Source organism: Zonotrichia albicollis, chromosome 1 (genome assembly GCF_047830755.1).
Source record: "Zonotrichia albicollis isolate bZonAlb1 chromosome 1, bZonAlb1.hap1, whole genome shotgun sequence".
NCBI classification, from domain to species: Eukaryota; Metazoa; Chordata; class Aves; order Passeriformes; family Passerellidae; genus Zonotrichia; species Zonotrichia albicollis.
Window position 1 is genome coordinate 16,172,770 of NC_133819.1, and position 21,182 is coordinate 16,193,951.

At 36.1% G+C, this 21,182-nt stretch overlaps 1 protein-coding gene across 6 annotated transcripts in view; it reads left to right on the plus strand.

The window, feature by feature from the left end:
- MPP7 (MAGUK p55 scaffold protein 7) overlaps positions 1-21,182 on the plus strand; it is a 147,415-nt gene that overhangs the window by 106,615 nt on the left and 19,618 nt on the right. For 3 of the 6 annotated variants that reach the window (XM_026796033.2, XM_026796029.2, XM_074534065.1), the window contains 8 exons: positions 3,523-3,604; positions 4,712-4,797; positions 6,601-6,675; positions 7,281-7,477; positions 8,000-8,064; positions 16,952-16,972; positions 17,073-17,084; positions 18,202-18,243. In XM_026796033.2, the coding sequence (XP_026651834.2) occupies positions 3,523-3,604; positions 4,712-4,797; positions 6,601-6,675; positions 7,281-7,477; positions 8,000-8,064; positions 16,952-16,972; positions 17,073-17,084; positions 18,202-18,243 (580 nt within the window). The remainder of the gene's footprint in view (positions 1-3,522; positions 3,605-4,711; positions 4,798-6,600; positions 6,676-7,280; positions 7,478-7,999; positions 8,065-16,951; positions 16,973-17,072; positions 17,085-18,201; positions 18,244-21,182) is intronic. The other 3 variants (XM_014270280.3, XM_014270284.3, XM_005480345.4) reach the window with 3 other exon arrangements.

The following is a 21,182-nucleotide window of genomic DNA, read 5'->3' on the forward strand; positions in this document are numbered from 1 at the left end:
ACTGTAAAGTAGGAAACTGATACTTGTATTAGCACTTTCAATAGAGAATGAATTAAACTAAGGCTTATTGGAATATTTATTTGCATTTATCATCTGCATGTGCTTTTGTTCAATGGAGAGGTATGCAACACTATTACTGATGTTTCAAATTCTCTTATTAGTAATTTATTTTACAGGCTAGTTTTTCTTTCTTTAAAAAATAAAGACTTAAAATGTTTATATTCTGGAACCAGCAGATAAATGGATGAAATAATAAAGCTCACATCTGTGAAGCCCTGAGCAGTCCTTACCCATGAGTGATACTACATTAAAAATGGGGGGGAGGGGGGAAAAGCAACTAAAAAACAGTGGAAGAGCCTTGCTGAATGAGCTTTTATTATTTTTAGTGCTTTTGTATGGTATACCTTTAAGCATTTTCTCAGTCTGATCACCATATGGCTCCCAAACTCCTTATTTTTCCCTTTAGAAGTATTTTAAACTGAGCTATGCTATTACATCTGTATGTGTCTCGTTTAGGGTAACTTACACTTTTGGCTCACAATACCGAAAATATTTTCCAGCTTTCAAGGTCCATTCTAACCTTCTTCCATTTTTAAAGCCCTAAATGAGGAGCTGCACTGCACATGTAACTGAAAGTACTGGAGCTGAACATCTTATAAGGAGAATTTCTTGCCAGATTATATATACCTCATAGTTTAAGCAGGGCTGGCAGCAGTACAAGAGAAGCTGCTTTTTCAGAAAATCAGCTCTTCAGGTTTTCACGAAGAAATTCACTTGTATTTGATGATTTAAGAGTTCTAAATTGGAATGAAAGTGGGATTTATAGAACCTCCTTTTAAAATTGTGTACTAAAGGTACAAATACATTAACTCAAGTAGTGTTTTCCATGGACCTGCCCATGCACTTTGGGTTTGCCACAGAGGAGATACTGACAGTGAGCTAACTTGAGTTAAATAATTTTCCTGTCATTTTGAACTTGTTTTTGTCCTTTGTATGAAAATTCCACTTTACCTGTTATCTTTGTGGGGCCATCTTTCAGATCAGTTAATCTGTGCTAGGAAAATTCATTTTGTGCCAGTAGTGATAATCACATGGAGCATGAAGTGACTGTTCCACTTGGACAAGAGCCTTATTGTTACTTCCAGATGCTGTCTGGGTCAGTAGTGTGATCTTTGATTGCACACAAGTTTTTTTCTATTATCAGTCTAAAAAGCCTGGCAAAGTGAACTACCACTTTCCAGACATCAGCATGGGGCTGGGATAAGGGGTGATCACAGGGAAGGCCTGCCAGTCCTTGCTTGCCTTTTGAATTTGGTGGCATTTCATGGTGTTTACTTCTAGGTAAAAGGCATACAGCCTTTCTGATGAAGGCTTTTTCCTGGATTAATTAGGAGAGCCTATTTTGTATGGACAGTGTAGTGGAAATGTCCCATATTTAGATTTGCCTCTAGCATCCTAATGCTGCTCTTTTTCTTTTTGATGGATGTATTCAGAAAAGAACCCCAGCAAAATACTTTTTACTTTAAAATAGGTAAAACATTCCAGGTATTATAAACTTCAGATTAGTAGCTGTTGATGCAAGGTCAGAACTTAATACTGAGATATAAGTTAGGGGGCTTAAGGCTATTTGATATTTTCCTAATGGTATGCAATTCTTTTTGCACAGAAGTCTAGTAATGAGTTATTTAAGTGAGATTAGCTGCAGCTAAATCTGGTTTTTTGAAACTCTCAGACTTATTTGAAACTGTAATGCAAACAAGTGCATGCTGATATAATTGCAAATAAACAATACATAAGAATAAGGCTGGCAAATTGCAGAATTAGTTTACTTATAGATAGAATTTCGTACTAATAAATTTAGAATGTAAATGAAATGCACAAACATAGCACATAAGTTTTGCTTTGGAGTGCTGGCTGCTGTTGAAGTTTCAGCCAAAGTGAATGGTGACTGTTTTAATTTTGCTCTATTTGCAATAAATGCAACTTGCATATAAAATATAAATTAGTCTCCCATTTTTTGTCTTTGTGACTTGTGCTGTATTTCCATCTTAGAGGTAGAGGGAAGCAAGTTGATTTATAGTCAGTGAAATTGCTAACGGTAGGAAAATCCCAACTCTCTTGTTTGTACCATTTTCAGCTTTATGTTCATGAAGCACTTAAAAATTGAAGTAGTGATAAATATGATGTTCATGTTTAGAATAAACAGATATAGCAATGTAGCTATAAAAGCTTTTAAATTATTCAAAGAACTTCCTTAAAGAGTACTTATGTACCTTACTCCAAGCACAACACTTCTTTGATGGAAGGAAATATTAACCAGTGATGGCAGAATACACTTGGCACTCAGAGGTGAAGTAATACTGTTCATTCAATAATTGCAAATATGGAAATTTTCAGAGAGTTGACTTGCTTGACAGAGTCCTTAATATCTCTGTTGATTAACAAAGAGCTATTGCAGGTAACTAATTAGATTAATATGGGAAGGTAACCATGTGCAGTTAAAAACTTGATGGACGAGGCATGAGGTTTTTTTTCCCCTGTTGTTTTTTAAAAATACTGGATCAAGTAACGTTTATGGGGCTGATTATGCAGTATGACTTACCTAGTTAAAATCCCCATTGTAGTTCTGTCTCCCAGAACAGGGCCAGCATTTCCTCCCTGGCTCCCCCAGTTCTGCCTGAAAGGGCTGGCACTGCAGCTGAGGCAGCAGCTCTGCAGCCCCGTGTCCCTTCTCACTTGGCACTGCTGCTGCCTGCTGCTTCCCCATCACCTTGTGCCTCTTTGCAGTTCACCCTCACAGTTCTTGTAACAAAGGCATTTTTCTCATCTGGACAGCTGTTCTTTGGAAATTTAACTACACTGTGTCGTTTCACCTCAGTGCCCTGTGCTGTCTGTGTGTAATGTACGAAAACAGGCCTGATTAACTCAGAAAATGTCCCTTCCCATGCATTTCTGTCCTGTGAGTGTTCGAGGTGAGCCCCAACATTCAGGGCACTTCTCAAATGTGTGTTTGTTTATTGATAACACTGTAAAGGAAAAAGGTACATAGTGAGTTCTGAGCATAAAGTGCAACAATTATGAACAATGATATACCTTCTGTACCTGAAGTATGTAGTATGGCCTATTTTAATGTAGGAACAACAATTTATCAATTTGAAATTATCAATTTGAAGCAGTAGTTTAGTTCAGTTTTAGTAGCAGTCTCAAGTAAGCTATGTTGCAGTTGCCATTTAATTGAAAAGCAAACTTTTCCCATCATTGTCCTTTTTTCTTTAAACCTGTGTATTCACAGAATGCATGAGTTACTTCTGATTGAAAAAGAAGACCCATTTTAAGAGGACAGAAATAGAGCAACATATTTTGTATATTCTTTTCATAAGCAAGTATCATTTCTGGTTTAATCACATATTAATACATCAGCTTTTTGCATTTTGATGTAGCAAATGTTTTTAGTGTAGTATATTAAAATTGTGCTGAAATAAACCAAATAACTTTCTTTTTTCTTCTTTTTTTTTACCCAAGGGAGCTACTATTAAAAGGGATGAACATACTGGTGCAATTGTGGTGGCCAGGATAATGCGTGGAGGAGCAGCAGATAGAAGTGGTAAGGTGTTGCAGTTTGGCATTAGCCGTTCAAAAGCTCAGAACAAGATGAGATAAAATAACATATTTTGTAGAAATTAAATACATCACTATCACAAACAGAAATATTTAGGCTCTTAACAGTTTTACAAAGTGATATTTCAATACTGCTGAAAGTATGCTGATTTTTTTCCCCAATGCAGTTGCAGCACGGTATCTTTGAGTTAGTGCATACAGAGGGGTTTATATATATGTATATATGTGTGTATATATATCATGACTTGTTTCCAATTGATGGCATCTGTTTATAAAGCATAGAATATGCTGAGTTACAAGGGACCCATCAAGATCATAAAGTCCTACTCCTGTCCCTGTGTCAGACACTGCAGGAATCATTCCATGATGACATATGCCAGCCTGCTGATGGGGGAACTTGAGGTGCTGACATTATTAAATATTAGAACATCCATTTGGCATTTCAGCTGGTAGTTCTCAAAATTACAGCACATCCTTGTTTAGCTTGGGATGCTCAGTGTCTGCAAAAACTTAAGCAAGAAGTCCTGAATCATGCATTAGGGTGTCTCTTTTCACTGAAGAAAATTTAGGACAGCTGTGTTTCGCCCTTAGATGCAGTAATGGAGTAAATCTAGATAAAAATAGATAGATAGATAGATAGATAGATAGATAGATAGATAGATAGATAGATAGATAGACAGACAGATAAGATTAGCAAACATTTGTGCCACAAATTAGCATTCCCAGCCTTAGTGCTCTTTGCATTACTTGTACCTGTAGCAGTAGGAAAGTAGTAGAGTAGAAAGAGTAGAAAAAGAATTGGCATAGATATTTTTCAGACATCTGCATGAAAGTCTGGAAAAGTTGTAGAGAAGGTGGTATTAATTTTTAGGAGGAAGACAGGGAGGTGAGTTAACCAACCACCTTATCAAATTTGTCTGAGAGGACAGTAGCTGTTATATTCACCATTTATTCCTGTTTTTATCTTACAGCTTAAAGTGTATGAAAATTGGAGATTAGCATATATGAACAAGGGAGAAACAAGCTGAATGTTAATGGCAGTTTTTTTGTAATACCTAGCTACAGTTTCACAACTTCTCTTTTTATTCTGTAGGGCTTATTCATGTTGGTGATGAACTGAGGGAAGTCAATGGGATTCCTGTAGATGATAAAAAGCCTGAAGAAATAATACATATTTTGGTAAATACCAAACATTTTAAAATTAATTTAGGAGAGTAAAGGAAAAGTAATGAGACTTACGATTTCTACTATATTTCTTGGAAAAAAAATGTATTCTACTATAATGGCTTTTTTTCCTGTGCCATCATTTACAAATCTGTAATTTCTCATAGAGTGATTTTCCATACAATTATAGATTACTTGTGAAGAGTTAAAGACAGTAATATTGCCATAAGTATGTTCCAGAATGTTGCAGACTTCAGTTCATAATCTATAGTTTTTAAGGCCCACCATGATGTGTTGAATTTGGACTATTTTAAATGTATTCGCTAATAACTCATTAATAACCCATTGTCACTCCATGTGAGAATTAATTAATAATTCAGGTACTAGACAGACTGTAGAACTGGTATATGAAGATTTTATATGACATTGATTTACAGTATATAGCCATATATATTATTCTGTCTACATTCTTATAAACTGCACAGTCTCTAAAGCCAGCCTGATTTCTAATTATTGAAACACCATTGCAAATTAAGTAATTTGGATTTTTTAGAAATATTTCATATTTTTACATCAAAGACATTGATGAGGGTCATGATAGCTCCATTGTTCATGCTGCAGGGTTTTCTATATACATAAATACCTTGCTGTTGTGCTGAATTGAGCAGCTGTCTCACAGTTTTGGTTCAGGAACCAAGATCATTCAGGTGCTGAACTGCTGATATTCATTCTTGCTTTATGGTTTCACGTTCCCTACAGAACCATAGTTTCCTTCAAAAATTAATAATTTAAAATGTCTAGAAACATAACACCGCTAGAAAAGGTGTGAACAATTTCCCCGTTTTCCTTCTTGAGGTACCATATAAACATCAAAAGCTAGTTAGAGCTTGTTTCAGAAGTAACAGAGTTATTGATTCCAGTCCTATGGCGGTGCAGTGAGCCCCTGGCTGCTGCCTGTCAAGCAGTGAGCCTGGGATCGCAGACGCGCGGCGGAAGAATGTCTCACTTGGTACTGGACAGGCCTGTTTCCATTTTGCTGAAATCGTTGGCTGCCTGCTCACTCTGCTGGTTTTATGAAACTTGTCGGCTGCATGCAATAGTAGCAGAGCCTCCAACTGATTAGCACTTCCTTCAATAGCAAAATGTCACTGAGGCAGTGGGAATATACTGTGTTTAATAAGTAAAATGCAGCCAGACACACTTTAAGTGGGATATAGGGAAAGATGAATGGATGAGGTGGTTGCTGATGGCTAACTTGTTTTAAGATTTATAGCGCAGGGCTTTTTTTCCATTGAGTACATGTCGTCTATTCAAATATGTTTTGCTTTTCTACTTTCTTAAAGTTGCCAAGCGAATAAATCCCACGCCTAATAGCTCTGTATGATAAATATGGCACAAGCCTGTTCGAATTTTTCTATAATTTTTTTTCTGAAAAATGAAATGTTAGTTTGATTTTTCCAGGGATGTCCAAACTGTGCCAGGAGTCCTGCAGTTGCTTCTAATATGCATACATTTAAGCTGTAGCATTTTCTCCTGCCTTCAGTACAGAAATGGGACCTCTGAACCATGCAGGTCACAGTTTTTAACAGTCCATCTGCCCCCCCCCCCCCCGCCCCAAGAAGCAAATAAACCCAAGTATTTTAAGTTTTGTTATACAAAGTTTAGGAAAGTGAAACTGTCAGACTCCAGAGATCATGCTTGGGAGACGATAGACTCATTATATATTCTTTTAAATTAATTTGAATTTCTTTATCTTCTAAGATTTCTTTGAAATATTAGCTTAATTCTGAGTGCATTTACTTTTCAATTGTTCACCAGGCTCAGTCTCAAGGAGCCATTACATTTAAAATTATACCCAGTGTGAAGGAAGAAATGCCAGTGAAGGAAGGCAAGGTAAGCAAGACTATTTCAGAAGCCATGGCAGTAACTGTTATGCTGAGGATATGTATTTTTTGTTTGGATGACAGAACCAATAAAGTGATTTATACCTGTGGACTCAACTTTTGTAATGTGATGGTACTGTACATGACAGCACACTGTACAGTTCAATACACAGGTGCTGAATTTATGAGTGGCTGTAACATGGTTCTTGAGCCTGAACTCTCAGCTGTATAGTTGACAGGTAATCTTCCACCTTCTGCAAGGACTGGCTTGGTTCCAAGTACTCCTTCCATCATTCATAGGTAGAAGACATTTGATGGCATCTTGGTTTAACAGTGTCTTCTCCTCTGTTCCTCATATGGGCACACTGGGCACCTGCCAAGTCCTGCTTGCCTTGAGTCACTGAGCCGTTGCTCCACTGAGTCTGCAGCTGCAGAAGCAATGAGTTGAACATTCCCATATGAACTTCCAATGCTAGACATCCATAAGGATGTTTTGCAGCAGTAAATATCTACATTATTTAGTTCAGTGGTTTTGAACAGTAGAAACAGAAGAGGAAGATACCTTTGGATTGTATTTAATATTTGATTCTAAAGATCAAACACTGTTCGTTCCAGATGTTTATCAGAGCCTTATTTGACTATGATCCTAATGAAGATAAAGCAATTCCTTGTAAAGAAGCTGGACTTGCTTTCAGAAAAGGAGATATCCTTCAGATCATGAGCCAGGATGATGCAACCTGGTGGCAAGCCAAACATGAAGGTGATGCCAATCCCAGAGCAGGCTTGATCCCTTCAAAGCATTTCCAGGAGAGGTGAGCTGCTGAGAAGCATAATTCCATTATTTTTGCAGTAAGAGAAGAGACTTATTGGTGAGTTGTTAAGTTAGCATAGTTGGCATGTGTAGTGCTCATAGATTACATGGGTACAATGAATGTGCATTTGCAGCAGGACAACTAACTTGGAAACATGTTGCTGACATACTCTGGACTTCCTTATTTCTCTGGCTAGAATTAATAATGACAAAAACTGATAGGATTACACTGATCCAGACTGAAAGAAAAAACATATGGAAAATAGCACATCAGTATCTGCATTCACACTGATGAACTATGCAGGAATAAGAACTGCAGCAGGTTTTGGAGAGCTTACAAAAAATTTAGGGAAGATTTAATTTTTTTTAGATTGTGAATAGATTGCATTGTTTTAAGTTAATTTCTTAAAAAATCTTCTGTATATTTTGAAATAGTCTTATGATATTAAGTGTTTATTAATCCCAAATTTGCAGTGAAAACTGAGGAGCTTGTGTCTTTTCCCCACCACCTCCCATTTTATAGGAGATTTGCATTAAGAAGACCAGAAGTGCAGGTTCAGCCACTGAAAATTTCCAACAGAAAATCATGTAAGTCTGTTAACCTGGAATAGAAATAACACTCCACATCTCTAACCTTATAAAATAGCAGTTTGTTTCACCTATAGGATGCATTTCTCCCTGGCAGAACAGCCTCTTGATCCCATTGCATCAGTAGGAAAATAAATATAAATAACGTCATTAAAAGCTTTAGAAGAAGCTAGAAACATTCTCAGACCTCTGTTTTTGAAGTACTGAACCCAATTAATATTTTGATATGTAATATTTCAAAGGTTGAAGAGTATTCTTTTTCTGTTTAAACAGTACAGAATTGGCTCAATGGTTTATATAATTTGGACTGCATCAACACAGTGACATTTATAGAGTAAGATGGAAGGTCTGATAGTCTCCTCCTCTCTCCCCCATATAGCTGATAATTTTTTGTGTCCCATGAAGCAGTAGAATTTTTTAAAAGTCAGAACATTCAGTTCATGGACACTCATTCACAGAATCACTTCTTTCTGCTTTTTAAACAAACTCAAGGATCCTTAATAGTATCTGTTTTTAAATATGGTAATTGCACAATATAGGATAAATAACGTCTAAGAAAGCACATACATTGAAACAAATATTTTTCTTCACTGGAATTTACATCAACATCTGTTTTAAGTATTATTGCATATTTTACTTGACCTGTTATTTCTTTCAGTTGTATAGGCTCATAAGAAAGTGAGCAATATAAGAAGCTATCATGCTACAGCAGGATCTAAATTTTAAATACAAACATGATTGTGAGTTCAACTAGAAGTATTCAGAAAGTGGTCTAATATTTCCAGCCACCTTTCATTATCCAACAATGAAAGAAAAAATGTGGATACTATGGCAGATAGTGGCTGGCACACTAAATTCCAAACTAAATGCTTTTAACTTTAAAACTCCACACCAAGGTTTCTGTTGCAATTTTCCTAACTTCTTGCTATGGTTGTTGTGTTCTGAAGCTTGACAATAACAGTTATTTTTCTGATAATCTATCTTTTCTATCTTTCATTCCATTTCACTGTTTGATTGTGTGCCCTAATACTATTGTTAACTCCAAAGCCCTTGACTAGCCCTGTAATTACAGTAACAGACATTACAATTGCACTGTAGCTTTTCTATTTACATAGATCTTAGAAACAAGAGGAGCTTCTCCAGCTTGTAGTAAATATGTTGTTTTTCTAGGTTCTAGGTCAAGTTGCTCTGCCCCAGTTTTGGAAAAGTGTCTGATCCCAGGGTATAGCTATTTCTCTCTGCCCACTGTTCTTGAATCTGGATAATACACTCAACAAGAGCCTTCCAATAAGGTGGCACTGGTGCTTTTGAAGAGGTAAATCAGCTGCTGCAGCAACACCGCATGAACCCTTTTGTAATGGACTGCATCTTTCTAGTGACCTTCAAGTGAAAGGTTTTACAAGATGCATCTCACCCATCCAAATAGGCAGCCTGAACTTGATTGGGAATTGCCAAAATTACAACCCAAAGAAGACCCAGAGTACAATGCTTACTGTTGTCTCTGCTTTTTCCACTGACTGCCTTAACTAGCTTGAACAGGGAGAAGAGTTCCTGCCTTCCTCCCCTTACCTCTAAAATATGACAGAGCATGAGGGTCAAGCAGTATGCCTATTACTGTTCTCTCTTGGAATTTCTTTGAACAAAGCAAGTCTCAGCTAAATACCAGGCAGTGGTGCCTCTTGAAGGAGTAAAGACTGCAGAGTAATGTAGGTTTGTCATTCTCTCTCTTCCTTTTTTCTTAAGACAATCTGCTGCAATATCTGCCAGATTTTCATGGGAATAGGGAAAATGCTGCTCTGAGTAGATTTATCCCTTCAAAGACTAAACATGTTTTTAGTGTTGGGAGGGAATTCAGATTCTTTGTAGAGAAGACATTTTAAAGATCAGAATTTAACAGAAAAAAAAACATTGTGCCTAGGATGTTGCTCAAATTGCTCTCAGGAAAATTGCTCTCAGGAAAACCTACTTGCCTGGATTTTCAAGAAGATTCTGCTGGGAAACTCTGCACCTTTGTGATCTTTCTAAAGTTTATTAGCTTTTTTTGTGTTACCAAACATAGCAGTGAAGCTGTGAGGTATGGAGGCCGTGTCTGTATTTGTGCACAGCAATCATCTTGCCAAAACTGGGAGATGCTGGAAAATCATGCATTGCTCAGTTGAACAAACAGCATTCTGACAGCGCCAGAAACATGTAGGGAAGGTGACACAGAGAACAGAAAATTGGAAAGAACTTCTGGGTTAAATTTCTTTTATTTTTCTTTTTAGCCCACACATGAAGGTGGGAAATTGATAATGCTTGATTTCTTCGGGGTTTTTTTTTTTTTAATCCTTCATCCTAATATAGGGTTTTCCAATGCTTGGAAGGGAAATTATGTGGGGAGACATGTTCTGTAGGTCATCCTGAACTTGCTGTATATTGAGAGGCTGGTTGCTGGTGCAGTGGTGCAGTAGTTCCTGTCCAGTCATGTGACCTGAATTTTCTTAGCAGTTTGGAGGAAAAAAGGGTCATTTGCCAGTTGATATTATTATGACATCCAAATAAGATGAAAACTTGTTGACTTCAGGAGAGCTGCTGAGAGAAGTCCCTTTCTTGACAGGACTGAGAGTTGCACTAGGAAGCTTTCTTGACACTTGGTATGTAGCCGTGGTTGTTGGTCTGCTCTGTTCAGTCAACTCATTCCATAAATCCCATGTTTTGTAATGAAGAAAAACCATGATACATGCCTTTGTTTTTAATAGGGAGAATTGAGGAAAAATACTCTGATTTCTTGAATGCCCAAAAAAATGTCAGTCAGCTCTGGTTTCTTAGATGAGATTCCAGGGTGGTAGTGTCCTTCTACTTGAAAATTAATCTAAAAATCAGTTAAAATCATATAATATGCAATAAGTGTCCTATAACTTCTTTTTTTTTCTTTCTTCTCAAGTCAGTCCTGGAACTGGAAAGGACTTTTATATTTATCTATACAGAGAGCCCTCTGAAACAGTCAGCAACTGTTTTTGCTTTGATAATTAAGTTGTTTCAAAACTGGAAAGAAGATAGGTTGGATTACTTCTGGGAAGCTTTCTTTCTGTTTCCTATTTTGAATTTTTCACTTTTCAGCAAAACAATGCATGTAGTTGCTAATCTTTGCACATATTTGTGTATCATACATTTGGAAGCAAAATAAAAGTGGGCTTTTTTGGTGATGATCATATGCATACCCATATTGAGGAAAGAGTGAAAAATACTTTCTACAAAACATTTTCACACTGAAATAAACAAAGCCAATCTAGTTCTAAGTTATTAAAAGGATTGGTTTTTAATGGAAATGCCAATTCTTATTTTCACTTTATTAGCCAAGTGAACTGTTCCATTGTGTCTATGTGTAAATACACCTGCCTTTCCCAGCATTTACCTCATTTCTTGAAAGATAAAACAGAATCATTCTCACATTGCACCCCTTAAAGTGAAAAGGATTTCTCATGTCATGTGTACACTGGAGGAGGGGGCAGGACAGTGTACACTGCATATTGAAATCACACTTTCTTACGTGCAAAAGGAGAAGATGCACATTTTGATGGTGTCTGGGACTGAAGTTGAAGGAAACTGACAATGTAGGTGGAGCCTGCACTGACAAGAGGAAGATATAGAATAATTAGGAATAAAAATATAAAGGGAAAAGAGAGGAAGTAAAATTTTGTGTGGAGGGTGAAGAAAAGGAGAAAGTGTTGCATCAAGAGCAGTGAAGGAACACATGGACAAAAGCTGCCCATAAACCCCATTAAGCAAAACCCCACAGAGAATGGGCTTTGAAATTCTTAGATTGATGCAATTAACAGTATTATGAAGGAGCATTGCTGTAGTCACTATTTATGCAATGGTTCAGTTGCCTATTGATTCTGTTTAAATAAAATACTATTGTAAAAGTCTTTGAAACAGTGAATACAAAAATTACGGACAAGAGCTCTGAGCTGATTTGTTTTGCTGTTGTTGGTAGAAAAACCTCAGTAAGTTCAATAGTAATATTTGATGCATGAGATAAGTGGCTGTTAGGTGTTCTGACCTGCTGATAAGATTGATATGTAATTCCCAGGCTTAGGGTTAGTGCAGAAGTGATGGAGGAATAACAAACCACTGAAGTGTTTTCATAATTTTTTCCATACTTAACAGCAATGACTTTTCAGCAAAAAGCAGTCTTGTACATTAATACTGTGGGGAAATGATACTGGGGAAAAAAATTGTAAGAACAAGCAGCATAGGAAAAAAGTAGGAAAATGGAATGAAAGTAAAGGAACAGAGTTGCATGAGATTGTGTGAGTAGGACTGACCTTGCATGTGCTGGGATGGTGAATGAGCCACATACCTGAGTGAGTGTGAGGGAACTCTCTGGGATACAGAGGGAGGTTCTGTAGATGTGTCTGCCTACATGCAGTTGGCTTTTGTGTGTCTGAGCTTGTGAGCCACTGCTGAACAGCAGCTCCACAGAAACCTGCTCCCCTGATATTCCTCAGTAATACCTAACAGCATTCCTGGCTTTAGGTGATCATCTTAGCTTGGACAGCTTGTCAGCCAGAGCTGCCTCTGTGAGCTCTCCTGTTGCTGCATGCTGGCTAAATTGGAGTGACATGAGACTTTGTACAGGGAAAAAGTATTTGTTTAATAGCTCCCACTCTGTTAACTTCCATACAAAGAGTACTCATGCTCTGACTGCAATAGATATTGCCAACAGGTTTCATCATTTTTGCATGTGTAACTTACTTTAATTTGTATGCAAAAGTGATAACCTGTTTCATTGAGGAAAAAGATTCTTTGAATAACAACCAAATAACTTACTATTCTGCAGTTGTTATAAACTGCAATAATCAGGCAAGAAATTATATTCCTTCAACATAATTTTGCTTTCACAGTGGTTACTGTGTTTATTCTTACATTATGTATGTGTTGTCTCTGATGAAGATTACTGGTAACTTTATATTTTATACTAGTGTGGCCTGTGAGCTCTGTCAACTTGTGCCCTGTTCATATGTATATGTGTATACCCATATCCTGTGTGTACAGTTTAATATATGTATGTAGCATATATGACAGAGTTGTTCAGAGATGTCTTTTCCATAAAAATACATTTGTTCTATGTACTTAATGCTAAATGTAAATACTTACTGTGATAAAGCCATCATCATATATTTTTTCTAAGGCTTAAAACCCATTTTACTTTCAGTTTTGATTTATGAGATGTGATTGGCATTGTGTGAACAAGAGGAAAGACTTAACTGCAGCCAAATGGTGTTCATTCAAACAAGATGTAACCCAGTTTACCCACAGTTGAGTGTCTTGAATTGAAGATTGTGTTCTGCCAACAAAAAAAATTTAAACGGGCTAAAAGAATAAATGCTTTGTACTACTTGTATTTGAAGACCGAACATTTTGGATAAATGTATAGTAGGATTCTTTGTGCTTGTTATAATTGCTGCACAGTCTTAACTCTGCCTTTCTTCTCAGTATTTTTCTGTGTTCATATTTGAAACTTGATTGCCCACCTGCAGGTAGTTACAAGTACAAACAAAAATAAACCAGACCTATAGAGTTAAATTAGCACATTAGCATTTTTGTTCAGAAGTCTCCTGTCCTTACAAATCTTAACTTCCTGCTACCACAGAGAAATTAAGAAAACCTGAAGCTGGATGACATTTGAGTCAAGTTCACATGAGACAGAACTGGAAATGGATCTGTCCTTCACTGCAAGACTATCCTTCTTCATTTTCCAAATTATCTTCATAGAGATACTGTTATATGATTGTTTTATAAGAGAATTAAATTTGATCATCTTAAATTTCCTATTGAATGAACATAATTTATCATTCAGTCTACAAAACTCCAGAGCATAAAACCCTGCAAAACAGCAGAAATGTTTATTACTATGTGGGGCTATTCATCACTAAAAAATCAAGAGTGTTTAATATATTCACTGTAATGCTGACTGTTGTACATCACAATTTCTTGCTTGCTAAAGTAAAGTATAGCTTAAGGCATAATGCGACTTGTTTGTGATAAGAAACTAGAACAGAGCTGCTGGATCAAATTTTAGACTGAGAAATATTTAAGTAAAATTGCTTGGTGGAAATATTTTTAAGAAAGTCAACAAAAGGAAAAAATCTTAATCTGATGCTGGGCTGTTCCAAAGAGTTAAGAATGTTCCTGGAAGTGGCCCTGGTTTTGAGCTTCCTAAGTAGTATAATTTAGGTGAGGCCCCCAAAAACCAAATTTTGATTACATTTCAGTTAAAATACATACAAAAATGCAGTGTATATGATACTGGTTTTCATTGTTATAGTTTAGCATTATTGGCTATGCTGAAATCTTTCTAAAATTAATAAAACCACCTAAGCTTCCATTGTGCTTGTGTTTCCTATTTCTTTTTTCCCGTTTGTCTTGTTACAGCTTTGTTGTCATTTCATAAACCTGTTTCACGACTATTTTCTTTGGAACTTCCTCTCCTTTCTTACCACAATACATTTAATTGATTGTATTTCTTCTTTTCTCAATGTTGTATTTGTTCCATGTTGCCTTATGGTTTGGGTTTGGGGTTTTTATTCATTTTCTCATTGCTTTTGTTTTCCTACTTCCCATCAGATTTTCTCCTCTTTAGGCTTTGACCTCTTTTAGTCTTTAACTTGTCCCTTCCAGCTGAAGACCTTTCCTTTCTCAGCCCACTTCCATTTAGTGAAACTGTATTGGCCCCAGTTTTTCATGTCTCAAAACTTTGGAACTTTGAGCACACGCTTGGTTCATGCATACAGCTGCTTCAGATGCACAGAGCTGTATTTAGTAGTAAATCACCATACAAAGTTCCCTGGCAAGTAACCTCTGACTTTACTAGGGACAGGCAATAGCGCTGCTAAAGGTCCTTGTCAAGTTCAAACTGGGAGCTACATGTTGATGACTGTTTATAGCTGCATTAAGCTATGAAAATCCAGTGATTCCCAAGATCTTTTTGTTACAGACTGTTATTTTCAACCTTAAGAGTAGCCCAAGAAAGTTAAGAGCAGAATTAAGAAGGAAGATTTTTAACAAAACACAGGAAGTCCAGAATGCCTTTTTCAGCATTAAACCTCACTTGTAGATGTTTTGGCTTGTGCTTTCAGTGTTCAGCCGACTCACCTGGGAATCCTAATGTCTTTCATTTATGGATAAGCATGTTCCTTTCACTGGCAGGGTAGCCCAGAAGCCTGGATTCCTTTCAGTGTTCTCAGCCCTGATGCTGTAACTCCGCCATGTACACACCTGCAGGACTCCTGAGAGGTCTGCAGTGGTCAGGGTGGAGCAAGTACACATCTCTGTCCATGTGTGCATACCGACCTCCTTTGCTCCTGGTCTGGGTTTTCATAAATGAGGGCTTAACTACTACCAGTGTTAAAATAGCAAACAGTGTTTTAAAATGAACACTCATTAGTTAAGTCAGAAAACTTTGTTCAATTAAGAAACTTGTAAGATCTGTTTCTGTGAATTGGCGTTGAGCATTAGTGACTTGTTTTCAGGAGATACACTGCAGTCTATTAAAAGTCATAGAAATAGAAATACAGAAAAATTTGTCATACATCACAGAGAATGAGAAGAGAGTTAGTACCTGGAAGCCAGCCTGCCATTCTAGATCCAGCTTTAGGCCATTTGTCAAGAACTGGGAGCTTTTAAGCTCAAGAGAGAAAATTGCATCCAATGCTTTCACCTTCAACTCACAAAACTGTCTACACTCTTTTAAGGCACCAGATGGGGTCAACCAAGGAGTGTTCACCTTAGAGGACTTCCCAGCAACTTAAACCATATGGTCACCTTGACCATAGAAATAAATTTTATTTAAAGATTCAGAAAAGTCTTCCAAATTAATATTTTAAAACGTAAGTCCTCAAGAAAAATGGTACCAAGAAATGATTGTTCAAAACAGTATTTTTCCTGTGGCACAAGAGACTCCTATGTCCATTTCATGGCATGAAATGAAAAGCTCTTCCATGTGGTCATATATGCTGGACAATTTTGACCTAGCCTTTGTTTTGTACATTAGTTATGCATAAAAGATTGTAAAATAGCTCTTGAATAATTTTTCACAGAGAAAGTACATGTTTCATAGAAAGTCTTTGAAACAGTTACATTTTAGCCCCATTTATCCACATTCTAAAGGAAATTTGAATGAGAGGTAGATTGCTAAATCTCTCTATAAATCTTAACATTAGTATATAATATCTTTGTAAACAAAAATTCATTGTATTTATCTTGCTTTTCTGTATAACCCCAAAGATGATTACAAAAATATATGTTCTTTACTATCAAGGCAGCACAAATTTATTGATTTACTATAGGTAAGGAGAAAGTCTTATGTATATCTATTATATTAGGATAATGTCAAAGAAAACAAGAGTATGTGAATCTTTCAGCTTGTTTTCAGCTGCAATTGTAAGCATTCAAAAAAAAAAAAAGGAAAAAAAGCCACAACCAAAAAACCTTTTCAAAATCCATCACAAAGGGCCATCCCAGCTCGTACTGTAAGTGCAGAAAAATACTGAGATATGTTCCTGGTAGTGATTCTTAGAAATTCTAGGTTAAGACTGATAAATTGGAACTAACAAACTTTGCATTTAATACCAAAGAGATCTTCCATGACAGCGGGGTAAGGTCATTTCTACCAAATGAATAGTGGAAGAATCACATATGGGAATTTAAAGTGCACATAGTATTTCAATGCCTTCAATTTTCTACATCCTTTTCTGAGTGTAGTTAAACTCACTGCTGGTATGTTGGTATATGCCTCAATATAATAGGTGCTGTCAAGAGAATTTGAGAGTAGCTTACATACCTGAATTTTTTCCTATTTATGAAGTATTAAACAATAATACTTTGTCTTTTTGGCTGTTCTAAGATGAGGAAGCGGTTGAGTGTGGTAGGTGCATTTTTCTTCTTCGATTTAACTTTTCTTTCTTAAGTTATGTTTTCACTCCATTTAATGATTTCCTTTCCTATTTCTCCTTTGTGCTTCTCAGAGGAAATTGAAGGTACATGTATAAAAGTTTCCCTGAATAGCCCAATAATTTTATTTAGAGAACATGTGTTTAGAATTAAATTGAATATAGTCCAGTGTTTCTAGATGTTATACATGTGATGTTTTTATATTGCCACCAAATACATTGAATCATGTTTTAAAGTAGATAAAAATACCAGAATATTCCTAGTTGCTTCATTGAATGATCAATAATTGGAACTGTTGTTTTAAACTGCTTTCTCTCTCTCTTGAACTTCTGCAAGATATGTATAGAAAAGCAGTATGATAAAATAATACTGGCAGCACTTGGGTGGGTTGGGATGGGGAGAGATGGTTCTGAGTTAATTACATGGCCATGAGAGGTCCTGAGCTTCTAACTAATACTGACAGACAATTTCTCTGAGATGGTGGAAGGTTCATCTGTGTGGTGTCATCCTTACTGTTTTCCTTTTGAGTTTCCCTCTGACTGTAGCTGGTTACTGTTATGTTTGCAGCATATGTTAAAGTAATAGCAGCTGATCTCTTGTCGGGTTTTGTTTGGTTTGTTTTTGGTTTTTTTTTTTTTTTTTTACTTAAGAAACTTTTGTTTATAAAAGCATTAGAAATTGTAGCTCATATTTTTGATCAAAGGGCCTCTGGCATGTAAAAATATACATTATAGCTATTTTATATTAAATGAGAGGATGTGTTTTTGATCAAAAACCTTTCTGTCTAATCCAGTGAGCCAAAATATAAAGCTAAAGTTTGATAATGTGTAGTTTACAAAAAAGCTTGAGTTACATCAAATAATTTTGCTTTCTTTTAAGTGGCATATTTTCTATTAACTGATAAAACGTGAATAATACAGTGTCAGAATTTTTTTAGAATGTTTGTTGTCATCACAACTTTTGCTTGAAAAGGTAAAAAGATCAGTGTGCATGCTGCAAAATCCAAGAATATCTCCAGCTAAAATATAAAACAATAAAGATTGTTTTATGTTTTTAAGAAAATGGCTTACTGAAGGCTTTTTAATGCTGTGCTTTGTACAGTTGTCATTTTAAAAATAATTTCTTCTGTATTTTTTGCTGGGCTTCTAACTTTTCTGCTTTATTTCTTGGCTCTTATTCTGTATGCTTTTACCCTTCGTCCAGAAGATGCTGAATGTGCTGGTCACAACAGTGGATCCTATCTAGGTGAGCAATTGGTTACAAAAGACAATTTTGTTCCTTTCTTTCAGCTTCTTTTCCCTGGAGCTACTGTGTCCACTTTGCTTTTGGGGGTAATCTGCATACAAATGTCCTTACTCTGCATGACAAATGCATGAATATTAAGGTTTTAAACATGGCTCATTGGATTTGACATAAAGGGTTTATATAGAGTATGCCTTTACCTGGTTAAACATAGGCTAATACAATACTGGTTTGATCTTTAAGTCAAAATTTTTAAAGTACAGGAAGCAAGCTATGTGTTTAATGAAACAAAAAGGTTGCTGTATCATGAAAAATTATTTAAAGACACTCTTAAGGTTTTTTCAAGTTTTGTCTACGCGTTTTTTCTTTGTACATGTCTATCTAACCATTTTGGAGGATTCAGTAAGAATACAGAGCAAATTTGCAAGCACCAATTCTTTTTCCACATTCCAAAATATCAGTCATAACAACTCAGTAGCTTAAATTTAGCTTTAAAGCTGGTCTGAGCTCAATGTATCATTGCGGGGAACGGGGAAGAGGAGGGGCAAGAGTCCTTTGGCTTCATTTTCAAGATTCCAAATTTCGAACAAAAGTAACATTTAAAAAAGGTGAATGTTCCATGATATGTTTCAACTTTTTAATTTGTGCCATTTTGAAACCTATGTAAAAATATTTTAGTTGAAACTGTCCAGAATTCCTGCCAACTGAAGGCTGGCTGGAGCAGATTTTGTGGCAACCGGCCCTTTTCCCAAGACTTTCATCCTCCTACTACAAGAGAAGTGGGGAGAAACTTGTCAAAGTACTTTAGTATTTCCAAGCCAGTGGGCTCACTGAAACATCCTAGACCAATACTGTAAATTGGAGTTGTTTTAAATGTGGTATATAAACTACATCAGGTGCAAAAAAGTATATAATTGAAAGAACTCTGACCTGTTTACAAAACTTCAGTGTGGTATAATTCCATTCTGTCTTGTGGAACTTGTATCTGATCATGCTGAAAATGTACTTCTTACCTTTGTTAAGTAATCAACTAAGTTCATGTTGAATTGTAATTGTATTGAAATATTTGGGATGTTTGGAAAATGATAATTTGGATGTGATTCCAGATGAAATTCATTTTCCTCATCAAATAATTTCTTTGAAATATGAACAATACCCCCCCACCACAATATTTTCTTTCTGTATGTATACATACCGCATGAATTCTTAGGGTGAGACTATCATGGTTTTGCAGTCAGATCTTAGTGGGCTCCTGCTTTATTTGAGAATGAAGGTAGCAAAACAAAATCCACCTTTTCTAGGTACTGTAGCCTTTTTCGCTGAAACATTTTGGTCCATAATTACCAAAAAGACATGGCCATTTTAGGAGGGAGGCCTCTTGAGGAAGAGGACTGTTGTCCCAGAGGAAAAGAACAAAATATCAAGATGCATTGTAGTTTACTTAGGCAAAACTTTACAAAAATTATTCAGAATTACTAAGTACAGTTCAGGCAACAGTTTCTTTCTTGAGAGCTTCCATGTCATGGAATGTTGTCAGGAGTCCAGAGGTGGTACCTTCAGCCATCTCATGCTGGGTGTGTGGTTTTGGAGTGAGATGTCAGAGAGGAGAGTCAGAAGGCAGAAAAACTACTGTTAGGACTGGTTTTGGGGTAAAGATACAAGTATATTCACTGATTGTGAATAAAATAAGTAGCTTTTTGGTTTAGAAATTAGAGATTCCTTGGAACTCTTTGCTAAGAATCATTCATTTAAAACTTTCCTATAATAAGAACAAGCAGGTAGGCTTTTGACAGTTGATGTTACCATTCCTTTGCATGCAGTAACAGGACACTGATTTATAATTCAGACTGTCTCATGTACTCCAGTGTCTCCTTGTTTCACAAACCATACATAGGGCTCTGGCACTTCAATCCAAACCAGGTTACTCTCTGAACACCAGACCCTCTCTGAAAGGATTTGTACTTCACACACATGCAAGGTAGTCATGAGGAGCACAGGAGGAGAGTCTTCAGAAGACAGAATCTCTGAACCATTTTGGGACAAATCTTTTAAGTCCAAGGCAATACTGCTATTAATTTGAACCCTCTCCTCTAAAGTGACTCAGATAAATTTTATGATTTTTCACCGAATTCTAATATTTAAGCCACAGTATGGTATCATATGTTTCTGCTGTAATTTCCTGAGGAGTTGCTGAGGAAAACGTTAGGAGTTTGCCTTTGCCAAGCTTAAATTCTGGTTACATTGCTTGAACCTTTATGAACATACATAAATATAGATGAATATCATCTGTTTACTATTCTCAATTTTGTCTTTAAAATCCAGACATAATCTAAATTTTTATTAACCCTGTCTAAATGTGCAAGCTGGGAATCAGTCCAGAAGCAAACATTGTAAGAAGTCTGCTCTGTGTTTGTGCAGTTCCTGTGTAACAATAGAAATCCTCAGTATACAAGTCAATGTAAAAAGAATACCAATATTTTGGGGGAAAAATAATACCCAGAAATATCCAGTAAAAATATTATGTTCATACAAACCTAGATAATGACCATGGTACCAAACTTCTTTTTGTCAGTAATATGAATACAGAGGGTACTCTTAAATTCATTTACAATTAAATAGAAGTTGTTTACTCTAAGATGAAATTAAATTCAGTGAAGAACTTATGTAATTTAAACACATACTTAAGCACTGATTTTAGTGAATGAAAAGTAACAAAAACCCATGTAAGTGCTTTATAGCATTCTGGAGTCTTGTGAATTTATGAAGCATGCACGAATTTATATGTTGTTACTTCCTGTTAGTGTAGTCTGTCTTAATTTGAGAAATTAACTTTCTGGTTTTATTAGTATATTTGGACTGAAATTTACACAACATAGTTGCAATCTACTTCTTCAGAATTATGTCAGTAAATGTAAATAAGCACAGCAATTTGCATCATCGTC